The sequence below is a fragment of the Amblyraja radiata genome, chromosome 1 (genome assembly GCF_010909765.2).
Source record: "Amblyraja radiata isolate CabotCenter1 chromosome 1, sAmbRad1.1.pri, whole genome shotgun sequence".
NCBI classification, from domain to species: domain Eukaryota; kingdom Metazoa; phylum Chordata; class Chondrichthyes; order Rajiformes; family Rajidae; genus Amblyraja; species Amblyraja radiata.
The window spans coordinates 55,308,337-55,327,257 of record NC_045956.1 but is presented as its reverse complement, the minus strand read 5'-3'; the positions used below and the strand labels follow the sequence as shown (position 1 = coordinate 55,327,257).

The 18,921-nt window shown below is 43.1% G+C and overlaps 1 protein-coding gene across 1 annotated transcript in view; it reads right to left on the bottom strand.

Annotated features, from left to right (window-relative positions):
* tbck (TBC1 domain containing kinase) overlaps positions 1–18,921 on the bottom strand; it is a 264,109-nt gene that overhangs the window by 76,050 nt on the left and 169,138 nt on the right. The window contains exons 21-23 of the mRNA XM_033022118.1: positions 17,039–17,075; positions 15,539–15,700; positions 7,593–7,768 (exon numbers count right to left, since the gene is read on the bottom strand). Coding sequence (XP_032878009.1) covers positions 7,593–7,768; positions 15,539–15,700; positions 17,039–17,075 — 375 coding nt within the window. The remainder of the gene's footprint in view (positions 1–7,592; positions 7,769–15,538; positions 15,701–17,038; positions 17,076–18,921) is intronic.

The following is an 18,921-nucleotide window of genomic DNA, read 5'->3' as shown; positions in this document are numbered from 1 at the left end:
GGGAGTAGAAGTGGGGGCGGATCCGGACCGCAACGGCCGTGAGTCCCAGGCCGAGTTCGGCGATCGTTTGCCTGCTTCTGCTGCTGTTGAAGGTGAGATGTTGCTTTGCGCCAGGGTCTTGGGCCTGTCCCACTTTGGCCGTCAGTTACCCGACAGGCCGTTGGCGCGCTAAGATTTAGTTCGTTAGATGACGCGCACAACTACATACCCCTCCACGCTTCTCAGTGGGACCGGCCCCGCGCAGCCACACGATGCCCGTGTGCCTCAACGCGACTACGAGGTCCCATAATTTGCGTGCCAAGGACACGTAAGTGGGACAGGCCCTTTACACATCAATAAGATCACCCCTCATTCACCAAGGAATAAAGTCCTAGCCTGCCCTACCTCTCCCTATAGCTCATCCTCCTAAATCTTCTCTGCACTCTTTCCAGTTTGACAACACATTTCCTTTAGCATGGTGGCCGTAACTTAACAGAGTAGTGTTTTTAGTGGTTTTGCAGATAGTGAAGATGGTTGTGAACGATTGCAGCAGGATATGGATCGATTGGCCGGGTCGAGTCGCAGGTAGATACGGTGGTCAAAAAGGTTTTTGCCACTTTGGTCTTCATCAGTCAGAGTATTGAGTATAGAAGTTGGCAGGTCATGTTGCAGTTGTATAAGACGTTTGTGAGACCGCATTTAGAATATTGTGTTCAGTTCTGGGCACTATGTTATAGGAAAGATATTGTCAAGCTTGAAAGGGTTCAGAAAAGATTTACGAGGATGTTGCCAGGACTAGAGGATGTGAGCTATAGTGAGATGTTCAGTAGGCTGGGTCGCTATTCCTTGGAGCGTAGGAGGATGAGGGGAGGACTTATAGTATACAAAATCATGAGAGGAATAGATTGGGTAGATGCACTTTTTTTTAACCCAGAGTAGGGGAATCGAGGACTGGAGGACATAGGTTCAAGGTGAAGGGGAAAAGATTTAATAGGATTCTGAGGGGTAATTTTTTCACACAGAGGGTGGTGGGTGTATGGAACAAGCTGCCAGAGGAGGTAGTTGAGGCTGGGACTATCCCATCGTTTAAGAAATAGTTGGACAGGTACATGGATAGGAGAGGTTTGGGGGGGGTTATGGACTAAGCGCAGGCAAGTGGGACTAGGGTAGCTGGGACATTGTTGGTCGGTGTGGGCAAGTTGGGCCAAAGGGCCTGTTTCCACACTGTATCACTCTATGACTCTAATATTGCAAGTATGGCTGCACCGAGGATAACTATTGATTTCATGTCCATTTTTTTGTGGAAGCAAGCCCATCTTTTCATTTATTCAGTGACTAAATTAATGGAAGATGGCAGTGTATAGGCTCCATCAAGTATATTCTCATACATGCAAAGTGTTAAGATGCTGAGCTGGTTAGAGTACAAGTTCAAGGATGACCAAAGCACCCATTAAAAAGTCTCCACTGTTAAGTTTCTGACAAATGGTTCGCTTCTAAACTTACTAAGGTTGGAATTAATGTTTATAACTATCAGAAATAGAAATAAAGTATGCCCACAATATGAGACTCAGTCTTTAACATAGCGACTCTTGAACAGTAAGGAAAAATATATATATATTTTTCAGATTTTACGGTCTCTACAGAGACTGAAATTGTTATGTAAAAGTAAGCATCTCAGGGAATATTGAAAGGTTCATTACATTGCATCGCAATTCATAATTTTATAATACTTTAGTAAAATGAGGGGTGGAATAGAACTATATAAGTAAAGTTCTAAAGTATCACAATTCAGGTATTTAAAAAAAGTCAGATTAAAAAGAAATTGCAGGTTGGAGTCTTTTTTTTTGCAAACTCTAATTTCCGAAGGGACTGTAAATCCTGACAACCTTCTGAAACCATTCGGATGGTTCTTAAAATAATCCTGATAGGTATCAAACATGTGCTGGTGGAATGAGACAGTATGTACCCTAGAGAGGGCAACCTGGCCCCGTTTCGCCTAATTTAAAACACCTGGGAAATATTAAATGACGCAGAGGTCAGCTAACCTAGATTGGTGCCTTATTCATCATAATCATTAAAAGATGCATTATTTTTCAAAACTCTCAACCCTAACCTCATCAATAGCTCACAACACTCTATTTCCCATCAAACTGTCGAGGATCTTAATCCATCGTATGCACAAACTGATGAAAGTGATTCAAATAAATTCTCTACCTGGTGAAAGTAGATAACAAGAATATCTCACATCTGTCCAAAACCAATTTATCACAATCGGCCAACAATCAAACTGCTATTACTGGTATGCCTGGGTGCAAAAATAGATCAAAGCCATAATATTAGTGATAGTGATCACATCGAGCTATATTTGGACAACTGATTAATAATATCATGGGATGCCTGAGATGTGCTTTCTGATAACACAGACCAGATTCGAGGCATAAACTTTTAACTTAAAACTGTATTCGATTTGACAAATTTAGACTTTAGAGATACAGTGCAGAAATAGGCCCTTCGGCCCATCGAGTCTGCGCGCCCAGCAATCACCCCATACACTAGCACCATCCTACTGCACACTAAAGGCAATTTACAATTTTTACCAAAGCCAATTAACCTATAAACCTGTATGTTTTTAGAATGAGGGAGGAAACTGGAGCATTAGGAGAAAACCTACGTGGTCACAGCGAGAACATAGAAACAAATAGCACCCGTAGTCAGGATTGAATCCAGATCTCTGGCACTGTAAGGCAGCAATTCTATGTCTATGCTGCCCTCGCTTGAAGCTTATTATTTCTGATGGGATATCAGGACTTTCATATGAAGAAAGACTGGATAGACTCGACTTGTACTCGCTAGAATTTAGAAGATTGAGGGGGGATCTTATAGAAACTTACAAAATTCTTAAGGGGTTGGACAGGCTAGATGCAGGAAGATTGTTCCCGATGTTGGGGAAGTCCAGAACAAGGGGTCACAGTTTAAGGATAAGGGGGAAATCTTTTAGGACCGAGATGAGAAAAACATTTTTCACACAGAGAGTGGTGAATCTCTGGAATTCTCTGCCACAGAAGGCAGTTGAGGCCAGTTCATTGGCTATATTTAAGAGGGAGTTAGATGTGGCCCTTGTGGCTAAAGGGATCAGGGGGTATGGGGAGAAGGATACTGAGTTGGATGATCAGCCATGATCATATTGAATGGCGGTGCAGGCTCGAAGGGCCGAATGGCCCACTCCTACACCTATTTTCTATGTTTCTATGTTTCTATGATATCATCAGTTGCATATCCACACAGTTTGGGGCGGCACAGTGATGCAGCAGTAGAGTTGCTGCCTTACAGCGCCAGAGACCTGGGTTTGGTGTTGTCTACAAGTGTTCTCTGTACAGAGTTTGTACATTCTCCCCGAGACCACATGGGTTTTTTGGGTGCGCGGGTGTCTGGGTGCTCCGGTTTCCTCCCATACTCCAAAGATGTATAGGTTTGTAGCTTTGGTAAAATTTGTAAATTGTCCCTGGTGTATAGGTGTACTGGGATCACTAGTTGACAACTCAGTGGGCCGAAGGGCCTGTTTCTGCACTATGTGTCTAAACTAAACTAAAGTTGAATAAGACATTGGTCAGGCCACATTTAGCGTATTGTGTTTATGTTGCAGGAAAGATATCAAACTGGAAAGGGTGCAAAGACAATTTATAAGGATGGTGCTCGGGCTTGAAAGCCTGCACTATAGGGAGAGGCTTGGGGGTTTATTATAGTGGTGTACAAAATTATTCAAGGAATAGATCAGGGAAATGCACACTTTTGCCTAGAGTTGGGGAATCGAATACCAGAGGGCATAGGTTTAAGTTGAGGGGAGGAAAGATTTACTAGGAACCTGAGGGGTAACACAGCACAAAGGGTGGTGCAACAACCTGTTGGCGGAGGTAATTGAGGCAGGCACGGTTATAACCTTTATGAGACAATTGGACAGGTACATGGATAGAAGCGGTTTAGAGGGTTATGGGCCAGGTGGGACTAGTGTAGATGGGGCATGTTGGTTGGCGTTGGCAAGTTGGGTCGAGGGACGTGTTTCCATGCTGTATAATCCTTTGACTCAATGAGTCATGCAGCATGGAAAGACAGCATGGTAAGTCACCCATGCCCCATCTAAGCTAGTCCCATTTGCCCACATATGGCCCATATCCCTTTCCTACCCACATACCTGGGGTCAAGGAAAGAGCGTTCACGTCGCGGCGCTGTTTCCACCAAACTTTCCACCACACTTTCCACCACTACGCACGAGAACGCCATTGTATGCAGATGCCGAGAAGATTGTTCAGCTCTGGCTGAACAATTTCTAATCTTGTGATGTGGACTCGCTAAGAAGATCCACATACCTGTCCAAAAGTCTTTTAAATGCTGCCTCAAATGCCTCCTCTGGTAGCTGGTTCCATATACCCACCACCCTCTGTGTGACATAGTTGCCTCTCAGGTTCTTATTAAATCTTTCCCCTCTCATCTTAAAGCTATATCCTATGATTCTTGAATCCCCTATCCTGATTAAAGCTCCGGGTATAAAGCTCCACTCCATCAATTCATCTCATGATTTTATACAGCACCTTAAGATCACCCATCAGCCTCCTACGCTCCAGGGTATAAAGTCCTTGCCTGCCCAACCTCTCCCTCGAGCTCGGGCCCTCAAGTCCCGGCAACGGTCTTATAAATCTTTTCGGCAATATTTCCAGCTTAATGACATCCTTCCTATGGCAAGGTAGCCAAAACTGAACACAACACTCCGAATGCGGCCTCAGCAACCTCTTGTACAACTGTAACATAACGTCCCACCTTCTGTACCCAATAGCCTGACTGATGGCGGCCAATATACAAAATGCCTTCTTTACTACCCCATCTACCTGTGACGTCAATTTCAGGGAAAATGTACCTGTACTCGTAGATCCCTGTACTCTACATTCTCCAGGGTCCTACGATTCACTGTGAAAGTCCTGTTCTGGTTTGTCATCCCAAAACGCAACACCTTGCACTTGGTTGCATTAAACTCTGTCAGCCATTCTTCAACCCACTTGTCTTGGTGGGCTGAGGAATGGATAATGGTGGATGTAATGCAGAGTCGTTAGAAATGCATTTAAGTCAAAAGTGGGAGCAACTTTGAAAGTTACAACCAAACTCCATAACATACCCTAGAAAACAGGATAATTTCCACAAGTCACAGTGATCCTCCAACAGAACACCACAACCCGTGGTGTTGCCGTCCCCTTTCCCACTGTCTGCACCCTCTGACTCGGACGACGAGACTATCCACGCTGGAAGATGACAATAATCTGAAAATTTGTCCACTGCATCCACTTTTGTGTGACTTAAAAGGCTCAAGTTCATGACCATTAATTCCCATGATTCTACATTATATCATGAGTGGACATTTAAAATGAAAATCAGGGAGAACCTTGATTAAGCCTTAGTTGGAGTTTTGCATGCAGTATTTGGTACCAGTGCAGATGTGTACAGCGGTGGTGTTGAGGTTTAGACTTTGGACTTTTAAAGATACAGTGCGGAAACAGGCCCTTCGGCCCACTGAGCCCGAACTGCGATCACCCTGTACACTAACTCTATCCTACACACTAGGGACAATTTACAATTTTACCGAACCTAATTAACCACAAGGAGCGTGGGAGGAAACCGGAGCACCTGGAGAAAACCAGCTCAGTCACAGAGAGAATATTCAAACTCTGTACAGCCAACAACGGTAGTCGGAATCAAACCCAGGTCTCTAGAGCTGTACGGCTGCAACTATACCACTGTGCCGCCCTGTTGTTGGGAGAGGTTTAGATTCGTACTTAAAGCCAGCTAACATCCCTGTTATTATGTTTTGATCTAAGGCTAAGTACTTCAGAAGTTTCTCAGGTTAATCCATTCTCGTACTCAAAACTAAAAAGCAGTGTTTATTTTTATTAAAAACTAGCAACAAAGGAGGAGGTCAGGTTTTTATTTTGTTTTAATTAAAGTAATGAAACCTGACAGGCCTGTGGTCAGAGGAGTGGGTTGAAGTTTTCTCGGTATTGTGATTACCACCACATTTGATGCAAGATCTTTATCAACTGCCAGGTCAGGACAAACATTTAATACCATGTCCAAAGGGAAGCATATTAATCCTAACGTGAGGAGGCATGGAAAGGTTAGCAGTACAAATGAACTCACAAGAAGAGGGATAAAAATAGAATCTTAAATAACAAGTGCCTTATTAAATCCTCAAAGTGCTTGCAACTTAGTGCCAGCATTGGTAACTGTTCTCGTTCATTTGTTGTTTGTGTAGTTCTTGTAACGATGTTTGATATCAATGGTATGTTATTGTCACATGCACCCAGGTACAGTGAAATTCCTTTTTGCATAGAGTTGAGTACAAGTATCACCACACATAAGCACATCTTAGATACAGTACAAGTGTGTAGCAATAGAACGCTGAAACAGTATATGAATCGCCAGATTTGGTGCTATATTCAGTTCCCAGTTCCCAAAGTGTCTTAACCTGATCATGAAGGCACGCTGTCCTGATGATGATGCAGAGTCGGCCTAGCCAAGCGTAGCTGTTGGTGTCCTCCACTGCTGATCCACTGCTCTGTGCAGTTGCAGGTCACGTCTGGTCAGCGTGCTCGACCTTTTGGAGCAGTGCCCGATCCAGCCGAGCCTCAATGATCGAGGTGCACTGCACTGCCTCCCGCAGTCGGTCTGCTTACCGGCCCTCTGTTTCTCCCGTATGCCGCCGCCGCCGCCATCTTGGATATCTTTGTGTCTTTTATCCAATATCTGCCGCTAACTCCTTCCATCCTCCTCTTTGGTTCCCGGTCTTCGGGGCGAGCAGGGCTGGGCTCAGCAGGTTTCTTCTCCGGCTGATGAGCCAGGCCTGCCGCAGCTCACCAGGAAACCTTCTTGCCGCATGCATCTAACCGGGAGATATTTCTTAGGACCAAAGGGGTCAGTTGACCAATATCTGTGTCATATTTACATTAACTCACATGGTTGAACAAATGTTTTGTTCCCATGAGCTGGCTTTTCGCAACTCACAGTGCACAGAAGTCATCAGTTACAGGCTAACAGCTGGAAAGTTTGCACTTCTGAAATGTGAGATTACTGGAGAAAGCACAATAGTTTACTAATCCCCTTTTGCTGAGCAGTGAACCAAAATATTCTCTTCCAACAGACAGATTGTCTCTATAGAATATTAGACTGACTTGTCCATTGCCACTGTTCAATAAAGTAAACCAAAAAAAATCTAGTAATAAAAAAACAGCAATACCCAACCTGACATTATTCACATGGACCGATACAGGAAAGATTAGTCTTTTATTGCAGAAGTTATCTAACACTAAAATTTAAACACAAGTCGACGATATAATGTAGGCAACAGTAAATAAAGGAAACGAAGGAACCGCATATGTTGGAATCTCGAACAAAGCACTATGCTCTGGGGGCAACTCAGCGGTCAGGCAGCATCTCTGGAGGGAATGGATTGTGACATTTTGGGTTGAGAGAAAAGCTGCCTGTCTATTCTCTCCACAGATGTTGCCTGACCTGCTGAATTCCTCCAACACTATGTGATTTGCTACAGTAAATGATGTGTCAGGTGTACTCACCAGATCAGTCTTGGGCATGTCTTGATAGTCTGCCGAGTAGTAAGATGATGGTCGAGGAACGCCATTGCCATCTGATCCAGGCTTGGGCGGTTGCGCGTGCTGTCGGTAAGTAACACTTTTCGGTGTCCAACAGAAAAGATTGATGGACTCTCGCACACAACGCTCAATGTCAATTTCTGGAAAAAAAATTATAACAACAAACATGAAACCCCAGCCATTCAGTCGTGCCAGACCAGTCCATCAAACACATCCACATATATGCCCTTAAATTCTCAAAAAAACATGGAACATAGAACAGTACAGTACAAGAACAGGCCCTTCGGTTCATCGTGTCTGTGCCCACCATGAAGTCAAGTCCATCTCTTCCAAGAACTGCACATTATCCATGTCCTACCATTCCCTCCATATCCACATGCCTATTAAATTGTCTCTTAAATGCCATTATCATAGCTGCCTCAACCACCTCCACTGGCAGCGCCCTCCAGGCACCCACTGCCCTCTGCATAAAAAACTTGCCCCATTTATCTCCTTTAAACTTTACCCCTCTCACCTTAAAGCTATGCCCTGTAGTATTTGATTTTTTATATCCTTGAAAACAGGTTCTGATTGTCTACCCTATCTATGCCTCTCATTATTTATCTATATTACTAAAAGTAAGATCTTGACCGCTTTTGACTCACTGCGATGTGATTTCCGAGAGATCGCCACCACTTACGGCCATCATTTTTGGCCACCTCGCTCAGAGCCCCCCTCCGCCGGACTGGACTGGAGGATTATTCCGATCGATGAAAAATCAGAGAAATATTAATGTTTTAAAAAATCGCCATTCTCTCTGCTGCCCCTCATGGCGGCAGGGGGGAGGGACTATAAAACCCGGAAGTGTCGTGGCTCACTCAGTCTCTGCCAGATGGAGGAAGCGAGCGGGTCATGGCTCTCTGAGCTGCGAACATCACTGAAAGCACGTCTACTCCCCGGGATGTGGCTTTCAGCAAATGTGTTTGTTGCTTGCAAAGTGTTTTTGCCCAATTGGCTTTTTAAAGGGCTTTCAGCAAATGTGTTTTGTTGGCTTGCAAAGTGTTTTTGCCCAATTGGCTTTTTGGCTTTTTAAAGGGCTTTCAGAAAATGTGTTTTGTTGGCTTGCTAAGTGTTTTTGCCCAATTGGGTTGGCTTTTAAAGGGCTTGCTTGCAACAGTTTTCAGATGGATAAAGTGAATAAACATTTTATTAGATCAGGACTGTGTTTAATTTCAAAATTGGCGCTCATTCTGTGATTTTCGCTTAGTTGTAAGATGGCGCCGATGATGTCATTTCCGATTAGCGGCATGCTGTCGCTGAGTGCGTCATTTCCGGTTCGTGGCAAGCAGCGAGAGGGTGATGTCAAGATGGTGCCGAGTGCAGGCGCCGTTGAATAATTCAAGATAGCTGCTCTGTCTATGGTGAGTGTGTTTGTTGGATGTTATTTAAAGCACGTTTTTGCTTCAGCATCAACAGCCTCTACAGGAGGCTTTAAACATTTGTTTTACAGACTGTATATTCACCCCATTCTGAAGTTACTTGGCATTTTAGTATTGGGTGAGTGTTTGTGAGTGAATGAGCATGTGTGTGTGTGTGTGTGTGTGTGAATGAGTCTGTGTGTGTGTGTGTCTGTGTGTGAATGAGTGTGTGTGTGTGAATGAGTGTGTGTGTGTGTCTGAATGAGTGTGTGTGTGTGTGTGTGTGTGTGTGTGTGTGTGTGTGTGTGTGTGTGTGTGTGTGTGTGTGTGTGTGTGTGTGTGTGTGTGTGTGTGTGTGTGTGAATGAGTCTGTGTGTGTGAATGAGTCTGTGTGTGTGTGTGAGAGTCTGTGTGAGAGTCTGTGTGTGAGTGTCTTTGTGAGGTGGAGGGTGTGTGTGATCAACAAATAACAAATAGTATGAACTAACGCAACAGAAAGCCCCCCCTCCCCCCTCCCCACTGGCCAGCAATATTGGAATTGGTGGAGAGGTGGAATATTGCGTTGGGTGACCAGCCGTCCCATGTGATGTGGGACCCAACGGGTCCCACTTAGTCTATTATACTTCTATTAGGACTTCCTGCAAACGCCAGCATTCAAGGGAAAACAATACAATTCTGTCCAACCCTTCTTTGTAACTTATGCCGATCCCCGCACACCAACACTATCCTACACACAAGGGACAATTTACAATTTTTTGCTGAAGCCAAGTATCCTACAAACCTGTAAGTTTTTGAAGTGTGGGACGAAACCGGAGCACCCAGAGAAAACCCATGCAGTTCACGGGAAGAATGTACAAACTGCATACAGACTGCACGCATAATTAGGATTGAACCCAGGTGCAGAAAGTCAGCAACTCTACCGCTGCACATCATTAATTTAAACACCAAGAGATATAGAGTTATTCAGCACAGAAACCTGTAGAAAGGGAAACAGTATTGACTTGAGCACAAAACTGCTGGAGGAACTTAGTTTGTAATTTGCTCAAAATTCCACATCTGCATTCTCTTGTGTCTCCAACAGAATTAACTTTTCAGCTCGAAGACCCTTCGTCCTAACCAGGACTTCAAACATCTGCAATCTTTTATTATTTAATTATTGATATGTCCCTGTTTATATGTTTCACCTAAGGTCTGATTTCACTGAATGCCTCTACTCCACACTAGTCATCAAATTGGAACAATTGATATTTAACCTGGTGAATGTTTAGCTAAACAAGACGTGACTTTGCTTCAAACAGAAACAGTAGCTAAATAAATATTCTGTGGCAAACTAAATTAAATCCTGTGGTTCTAAGATCTCTTGAAGCAGTGGAGCTATACTAGAGATAAGCACTGAAACAAAACTAGCCACATCTTGCAGCCACAAGTGAAAGAGATAAATTATTGTGCAAAGGAATTTCTGCTCCAGGGTATTAGCATTTGTCATATTTCCTAACCATGATCCAGGGAGCAGGCGTGCACACAGTAAATTGCTTGGGTCTTTTCACTACACCATAAAGGAACTGCAAGTGCTATTGCAATACTCCTCCCTTATATCTCAGCCGATGTGGTCAAAGTAGGGTACAGCACAGTACCACTCAGCATGAGACTGTCCAGCAGGCAATTACAAAAATATGATGAATTGTGGTTTAATACAATCAAATGACAATCAAATCAATACAAGAAGCTTAATGAGGCAATAAGGGAATCTGTATATGATCACAGCATAGATTTTGCTAAGTAGATCATGAGCATAGTTTAGTTTAAGTTTAGTTTAAAGGTACAGCATAGACACAGGCCCTTCGGCCAGCAAGTCCACACCAACTATCGATCGCCTGTTCACATTAGTTCTAACCTATTCCATTTTCTTATCCACTCCCTACACACCAGGGGCCATCTACAGAGGCCAATTCATCTACAAATCCACACGTCTTTGGGATATGGGAGTAAACCGACGTGATCACAGGAAGAATGTGCAAACTCCACACAGACAGCTGCCACGGACAGGATTGAACCTGTGTCTCTGGTGCAGTGAGGCAGCTGCTCTACCAGCTGTGCCACTGTGTCACCTGTTCAATGGTACATGGCTAGACTTCCTTCACTGGCAGCTCATCTGTGGACGCAGGATATAAAACCAGAATAAAACAATTCTAAGATCAACATTTCTAAAATCATAGCTTTCCTTCCAAAGTGTCCTCTCCCACACAAATGCACATCTTCACAGAACACAAATGCATACATTTGCCAAACTCATTTTAAGGATGCCAGAAAATGTTACTGATTATCTTATAACAGCAAAAGTAAAGATCGACAGTGATCTATCAACTCAGAAAGAACAAATACATTGAAATCAAATTCATCATTGAGGATCAATGAATTTTAAATATGTGTTGGGTTTCTTTTATCACATTAGCAAAATAACTGAATACTAGACTGAAGAAGGGTCTCGACCCGGAACGTCACCATTCCTTCTCTCCAGAAATGTTGCCTGTCCTGCTGAGTTATTCCAACATTTTGTGTCTATCTTCCGAATAGTAGTTCTTTATTCCACTTTCTGTATTTCCTCCCACATCTCCTGATATTGCGACCTCATTAGAGAATAAGGTTTCTGATGAAGGGTCCTGACCCAAATTGTTGCCTATCAATTGTCAGTCTGAAGAAGGGTACAAACCCGAAACATCACCTATCCATGTGCCCCTGAGATGCTGCCTGACCTGCTGGGTTACTCAGGTTCTTTGTGTTCTTTCAACTTTCTTGTTTTATTGGTTTATCTCTGGCTTCATCCAAGTTGCCATTGTGTGTCAGCCAAGCATTTTCCAGTGCAGATCAATGCCTAGTGTTTACAAACAGATTCATGTTCATCTTCACAGTTCTGAGGCATTGAAACAAAATGCACGGTACTTAGCTGACAGCGCCAGAAACCCGGGTTCCATTTTGAGCACGGTTGCTGTCTGTACGGAGTTTGCACGTTCTCCCTGTGGCCACATGGGTTTTCTTTGGGTGCTCCGGTTTCTTTCCACACTCCACAGACGTAATGTTTTGTAGGTTAATTGGCTTTGGTAAAAATTGTAAATTGTCCCTCGTGTGTAGCATAGTGTTAGTGTGCGGGGTGATCGCTGGTTGGTGCAGACTCGGTGGGCCAATGGGCAGGTTTCTGTAACTCTAAAGTCTAAAGCTGCCAGCTGATTTAATGCTGAGTGCAGGATCTTCCTTGACTGTATGACTTCACTACCCCCTGGGTGGTGCATTATCAGGGGAAGCACTGATTCCTCTCATCAGTTCTGAAAGATAAAAGCTATGCAATCATATTGGAGCTTCAGCTAACTACCACAACGTTGCCTGGGGGGTGCTGTTGTACTTGGGTGTTGCTAAAAAAGAAATTGCATGAAGTTCATTAAACTGGTTCTAAAGGATGACACTTCTTCCTCTGGTAGATCCCTAACCTTTCAGGCCATTCTTCACGTCGTTAAGAGTGACCAGAATACCCATCTAAGAAGCTGCACTTAACCGTTGCCTGGAGCAGGGATTAAAATGTTCCATGCTGATACCATAGTTTCAGCCCTCCAGGTGACCAGTCTTTCTTATGGTTCTGGGAACAATACCACTGCAGCTTTTAAAGGCAAACGTGATTTTGCATTTGACAATGAGATGCCCACAATGTGAACAGTACAATGAGTGATGTGCAGCAGATACTCCATATCCTTTAACACAAGTCCCAGGCTTCTTGAGTGACAGTCAAACACTTGCAAACAGATTTCTAATTTATTTGTCTTTTCTTGACGGGAGGTACAGTGGCGCAGCTTGTAGAGCTGCTGCTTCACAGCGGCAGAGACCTGGGTTTGATCCTGACCTCAGGTGCTGTCTGTGTGGAATTTGCACTTTTTCCTTGTGTGCCTGTGTGGGTTTTCTCCTGGTGCACTGGTTTCCTCCCACATTCCAAAAAACGTGCAAGTTTGTAGGTTAATTGGGTTCTGTAAATTGTCTCGAGCGTGCAGGATAGAACTAGTGCACAGGTGATCGTGGTCAGCGCAGACTCAGTGGGCCAAAGAGTCGGTTTCCATGTTATATTTTTAAACTTAAACTACACTAAATAACTGACATCACTTGGCATTATCAGTGACCATATATGAATATGCCATGATGTAAAGTTGGGTAAGATCATAGGTCTGAGATGACTCTTATTCTTTATCAATATCTTCCATTATCGACTGGCATCAATCTTGCCTCTATGCAAGATGGCTATAGATTCAAGCCCAATGCAAAACGTCAAGACCAAGACTATGCTGGCACATCGCTGCATTACTTTGGGAGGTCCACATTGGGAGTAAGTGCCATGTATCAGATGACATATTACACTGAAGCATGGCTCAAATTAAACACTCCATTCATTGCCATGTAATGAAACAGCTGTGAGGAGATAAAGTAACCGATAATCTTGTTAAGGTTAAGGTTAAGGTTAAGGGGGGACTTGATAGAGGTTTTTAAAATGATGAGAGGGATAGACAGAGTTGACGTGGAAAAGCTTTTCCCACTGAGAGTAGGGAAGATTCAAACAAGGGGACATGACTTGAGAATTAAGGGACTGAAGTTTAGGGGTAACATGAGGGGGAACTTCTTTACTCAGAGAGTGGTAGCTGTGTGGAATGAGCTTCCAGTGAAGGTGGTGGAGGCAGGTTCGTTTTTATCATTTAAAAATAAATTGGATAGTTATATGGATGGGAAAGGAATGGAGGGTTATGGTCTGAGCGCAGGTATATGGGACTAGGGGAGATTATGTGTTCGGCACGGACTAGAAGGGTCGAGATGGCCTGTTTCCGTGCTGTAATTGTTATATGGTTATATGGTTATATGGTATAATCAACAATCTTTGTGTTAATTTAGTTAAAGCATTTCATTATTGGAAGCTTTTTCCAGCACGCTTCTGTTTCACATTTTTTAAATGTGTTAATATTTGATTTTGCACTTTTGATTATTCTTCTTATTTAAAAGCTTTTCAAAGTTTTGGAATATTTGTCAGACACATTCAAGCTCTTTGCGTTTTGCAAACCAGTAAGGTCAGGAGTGTGAATGTTAGCTTTCCATGAATGGGAGTTGGTTTGATAACCAGGTTGAAGCGAACTCCGGGGACCAATTTATCTCTATGAAGATCTATGCCAGAGGCAAGTGCAGATCTACAAAGCTGGTCGAAAAAATTCAAGGCAATGACTCCCCCCTAACTCCCCCTACCTCCTATTCATATAAATTATACCAGTCTTAAAAAAAACACATGTTAAAAATCTCTTTAAAAGCCTTCGATATACCTAATATCAGTGCTATGTTTTATGATGGTACTTGAAGGTGCAGCATATTGGCACTTCTAAAATATTATAAATTAAGATTTCAAATTTTTGGAATTTATATTTTTTAGGAATTAGGTAGATAATTACAGAGGTAGATAAAGTGATCAAGAAGGCTTTCAGCACATTCGTCTTCATTAGAATATAGAAGTTGGGAAGATAGACACAAAATGCTGGAGTAACTCAGCGGGACAGGCAGCATCACTGGATAAAAGGAATGGGTGACCTTTCGGGTCGAGACCCTTCTTCAGACTGAGAGTCATGGGAGAGGGAGACACAGAGATATAGAAGGGTAAGAGACATCAAAGGGGATGAGGCTCAAGGAAAATGTAGAATAGATTATTACCCAGGGGAAGTATACAAATATAAAAATTTAATCAGGAGGACAGTCAGAATGGTCGGAGAACAAGGATGTGGGAGGGATGGAGAAAGAGGAAAAGCAAGGGTTGCTTGAAGTTATATAAGTTAATATTCATATCGTTGGGTAGTAAGCTCCCCAGTCGAAATATGGGGTACCATTCCTCCAATTTGCGATGGGCCTCTCTGTGGAGAAGGCCCAGGACAGAAATGTCAGTGTGGGAATGGGAGGGGTAGTTAAAGTGTTTGGGAACCAGGAGATCGTGTAGGTTTACATGGAGGGGTAACATTTTTTACTCAAAGGATTGTAGGTGTATGGAATGAGCTGGCGGAGGAGGTAGTTGCGGCAGGTACTATTGCAACGATTAAGGAACATTTAGACAGGTACATAGATAGGATAGGTTTGATGGGATAGGGGCTAAATGCAGGCAGGTGGGACGTGTAGATGGGGGCATGTTATTCGGCATGGGCAAGTTGGTCCGAAGGGCCTATTTCCACACTCTATGACACTGCCTATTATATTAATGTATCCAAAAATAAATACCCAGTTATTAATTCCATCATGGAGATTCAAGTATCGAGTGACGACTGCATTTAGCAATCTAGGTGCAGACACTGTAAATCAATGTATCTGAAGCATGTATGTCATTTTTAAAGAGCATGCTTGATGAAATACTGTACGACCAAATACTTGATAATCAATTTGTGCATCTGCCATAGTGTATTGTGGGTTACTGCACACTGATAAAGGGATGAACCTCTAGTTCATAGAAATCCTCACCTGGTAAATCCGAAAACAGTAGAATGCATTCATTGAATCCGTTGGCCAGTAGCCTGTCTCGTAACTGTTGAAGAACAGCCACCCCTATGCAGAACGGGAATGAAGAATTGCCCAGGAGTAATGTGTCCCATAGGTGAAAGATCTTGTGCAAAGGAAACACATCTGTAAAAATGGTCAAAGTTGAACAAAACGGTAAATAAGCCACACAATCATTTAGTGAGAAGCATATGGTTGCATTTTGTACTCAATAGGCTATATTTTAGTGAACAAGGTGAACTTGTTGTTCTAAAAATGTTGATGTTATTTTTCAGTTGACTTGGCTTTAATAAGGAGAATTTGATAGTTTAACAAATTTGCTAACATGCTGTTGATTTAAGTTTTGAATTGAGAGCTCATAAAATCTATTTCATTGATTCACCTCCACCAACTTTGTAAGGGCAGCATGGTGGCTCAGTGGTAGGTCTACTACCTTACACGCCAAAGACCTGGGTTCGATCCTGACTACGGATGCTGTTTGTACGGAGTTTGTGACCGCGTGGGTTTTCTCTGGGTGTTCCGGTTTCCTTCCACATTCCAAAGGCGTGCAGGTTTGTTGGTTAATTGTCTTCGGGAAAAATTGTAAATTGTTCCCGGGGATCTTATAGAAACTTACAAAATTCTTAAGGGGTTGGACAGGCTAGATGCAGGAAGATTGTTCCTGATGTTGGAGAAGTCCAGAACAAGGGGTCACAGTATAAGGATAAGGGGGAAATCTTTTAGGACCGAGATGAGGAAAACATTTTTCACACAGAGAGTGGTGAGTCTCTGGAATTCTCTGCCACAGAAGGTAGTTGAGGCCAGTTCATTGGCTATATTTAAGAGGGAGTTAGATGTGGCCCTTGTGGCTAAAGGGATCAGGGGTATGGAGAGAAGGCAGGTACAGGATACTGAGTTGGATGATCAGCCATGATCATATTGAATGGCGGTGCAGGCTCGAAGGGCCGAATGGCCTACTCCTGCACCTATTTTCTATGTTTCTATGTTTCTATGTTCCCAGTGTGCAGGATAGTGCTAGTGTACGGGGATCGCGGGTTGGCGTGGACTTAATGAGCCAAAGAGCCTATTTCCGCGCTATATCTCTAAACTAAACTAAACCAAACTGAATTGGGCATGATCAGCACCATCATCAGCACCATCACCCCAAATAGAGAATGGTATATTCAAGGGTGTTCAAGAGCAATGGAGAATAACCACTATTTCTGGTCAAAAAGTGGAAAACACCAAAATATTTTTAATGCAACTATTTCAATCAAATTATTAAAACATTTGAAAACAATAGCAACGTTGTGGCTCTCATTCCTTTTAAACCCCCTCTGACTAAAGAAGATAATCATAGCTTGGTTTTGATAACGCTTGAGACTTCAATGAGCTGAGTTTTCTGCACGTCTTCATATTTTTCTTCACTTATCACTCAACAGATTTTATTAACAATTTACTGAAGTTTGTCAAAGTATTACTCACGTGTAAACATTGTGAGAAACCATGGGATTGCATAAAGCTGGAAAAAAAACAAGAAAGCAAAGCAAGGCATTATATGGTATAGCCACATTAACCATTCTGTATGCTGCTTGATTCATTCAGTGGTTACCAACATTTTTAAAGAAAAGTCTCATTTATTCAGTCAATAAAATGTGCACTGTTCACCCCACATACGGATATAATGACAGCACATGCTTTTAAAATGCTGGTTTTGTTCTCAGAATCCCTGAGGTCTACTGGCATTGTGAATATATTTTTATTTACCTTTTTGTAAATAAAGTTTCTAACTAAGTTACCTTTTAAAGCCTCACATAACCTTTAGACACAGACAACTGCTGATGCTGGAATTTTGAACAAAACACAAAGTGCTGGAGGAATTGAGCTGGTCAGAATACATCTGTGGGGAGAATGGACAGATGACGTTTCAGCTCAGGCCCTGACCTGAAATGCCATCTGTCCATTCCCTCTTTAGATGCTGCCTGACCCACAGAGTTTAGTGTAGCGATACAGCGTGGAAACAGGCCCTTCGGCCCACCAAGTCCGTGCCGACCAGCAATCCCCGCGCACTAGCACTATCTTACACACTAGGGACAATTTACAATTTTACCAAAGCCAATTAACCTAACTCCTTAAACAGGAACAGGTGACTTTGCAGGTTGAAACCTTTCTTCAGACTCCAATCAGGTACAATCCTGTCTATCTGGTTTGTAGGTTAATTGCCTTCGGTAAAATTGTAAATTGTCCCTAGTATGTAGGATAGCGATAGTATATTGGTTGGCGTGAACTCGGTGGGCCGAAGGGCCTGTTTAAAGAGTATGTCTAAGGAGTGTGGGAATAAATCAGAGCTGCCGGAGAAAACCCACGCAGTCACGGGGAGAACGTACTCCATACAGATGGCATCTGTGGTCATGATCCAACCTGGGGCCTTGGTGCTGTAAAGCACCAACTATACCACTGCACCAAGTTTTTCAAGTATTTTGTGTTTTCTTCTGTGATCTTTGGTTACCATCCCCAGAGAATCTTTGAGTGAGTCACTTGTTCATTCAGTCTAGGTTGGGAAACAATAATCGGACTTGAGATCCTTATGGCAAGTACGATTCAATGGGAATTTAAAAGCTTTCAGTTTTCTTGTGTTGTATCTATGCAGATTGCAAGAATGAATGTTCCTCCTTTGATGTGGCTGAGCAGTTAATATGGAGACATTGCTCTGCCCTTCTTGGATTTGTTTCAAGGAAGGATATATATACGACCAGCTGTGCTGCAGGAGCTGCAAGTGCAGAGGACAGCTTTGCTTCCTCCACTCGTCGACTGGTTTCCAGCTACCACTATCCCATGTGAATACCATTGACAAAATGCTTTGTGATTGAGTAATTTTTCTTTCAATGGCCTTTTCCCCTTCATGGGCTCCGCTCTCGTCTTAGGGTTCACAAATCCAAGGTTCACTTCCATAAGTGGCCAGGTTAGCTAACTGCCATCCAGGACTTGATATTCTGTTGTGTTACCCATAATCATAGCAGAAGCATATGGGGTGGCACAGTGGCATAGCTGGGGCGGCACAGTGGTGTGGTGGTAGACTTGCTGCCTTACAGCACCAAAGACCTGGGTTCGATCCTAACTATGGGTGCTGTCTGTACGGTGTTTGTACATTCTCCCTGCGACCGTGTGGGTTTTCTCTGGGTGCTCCGGTTTGCTCCTACACTTCAAAGACGTACAGGTTTGTAGGTTGTGTCAGAAGGAACTTGAGATGCTGGTTTATACCGAAGATAGACACAAATTGCTGAAGCAACTCAGCTGGTCAGGCTCCAATCAGGTACAACCCTGTCTATCTGGTTTGTAGGTTAATTGCCTTCGGTAAAATTGTAAAT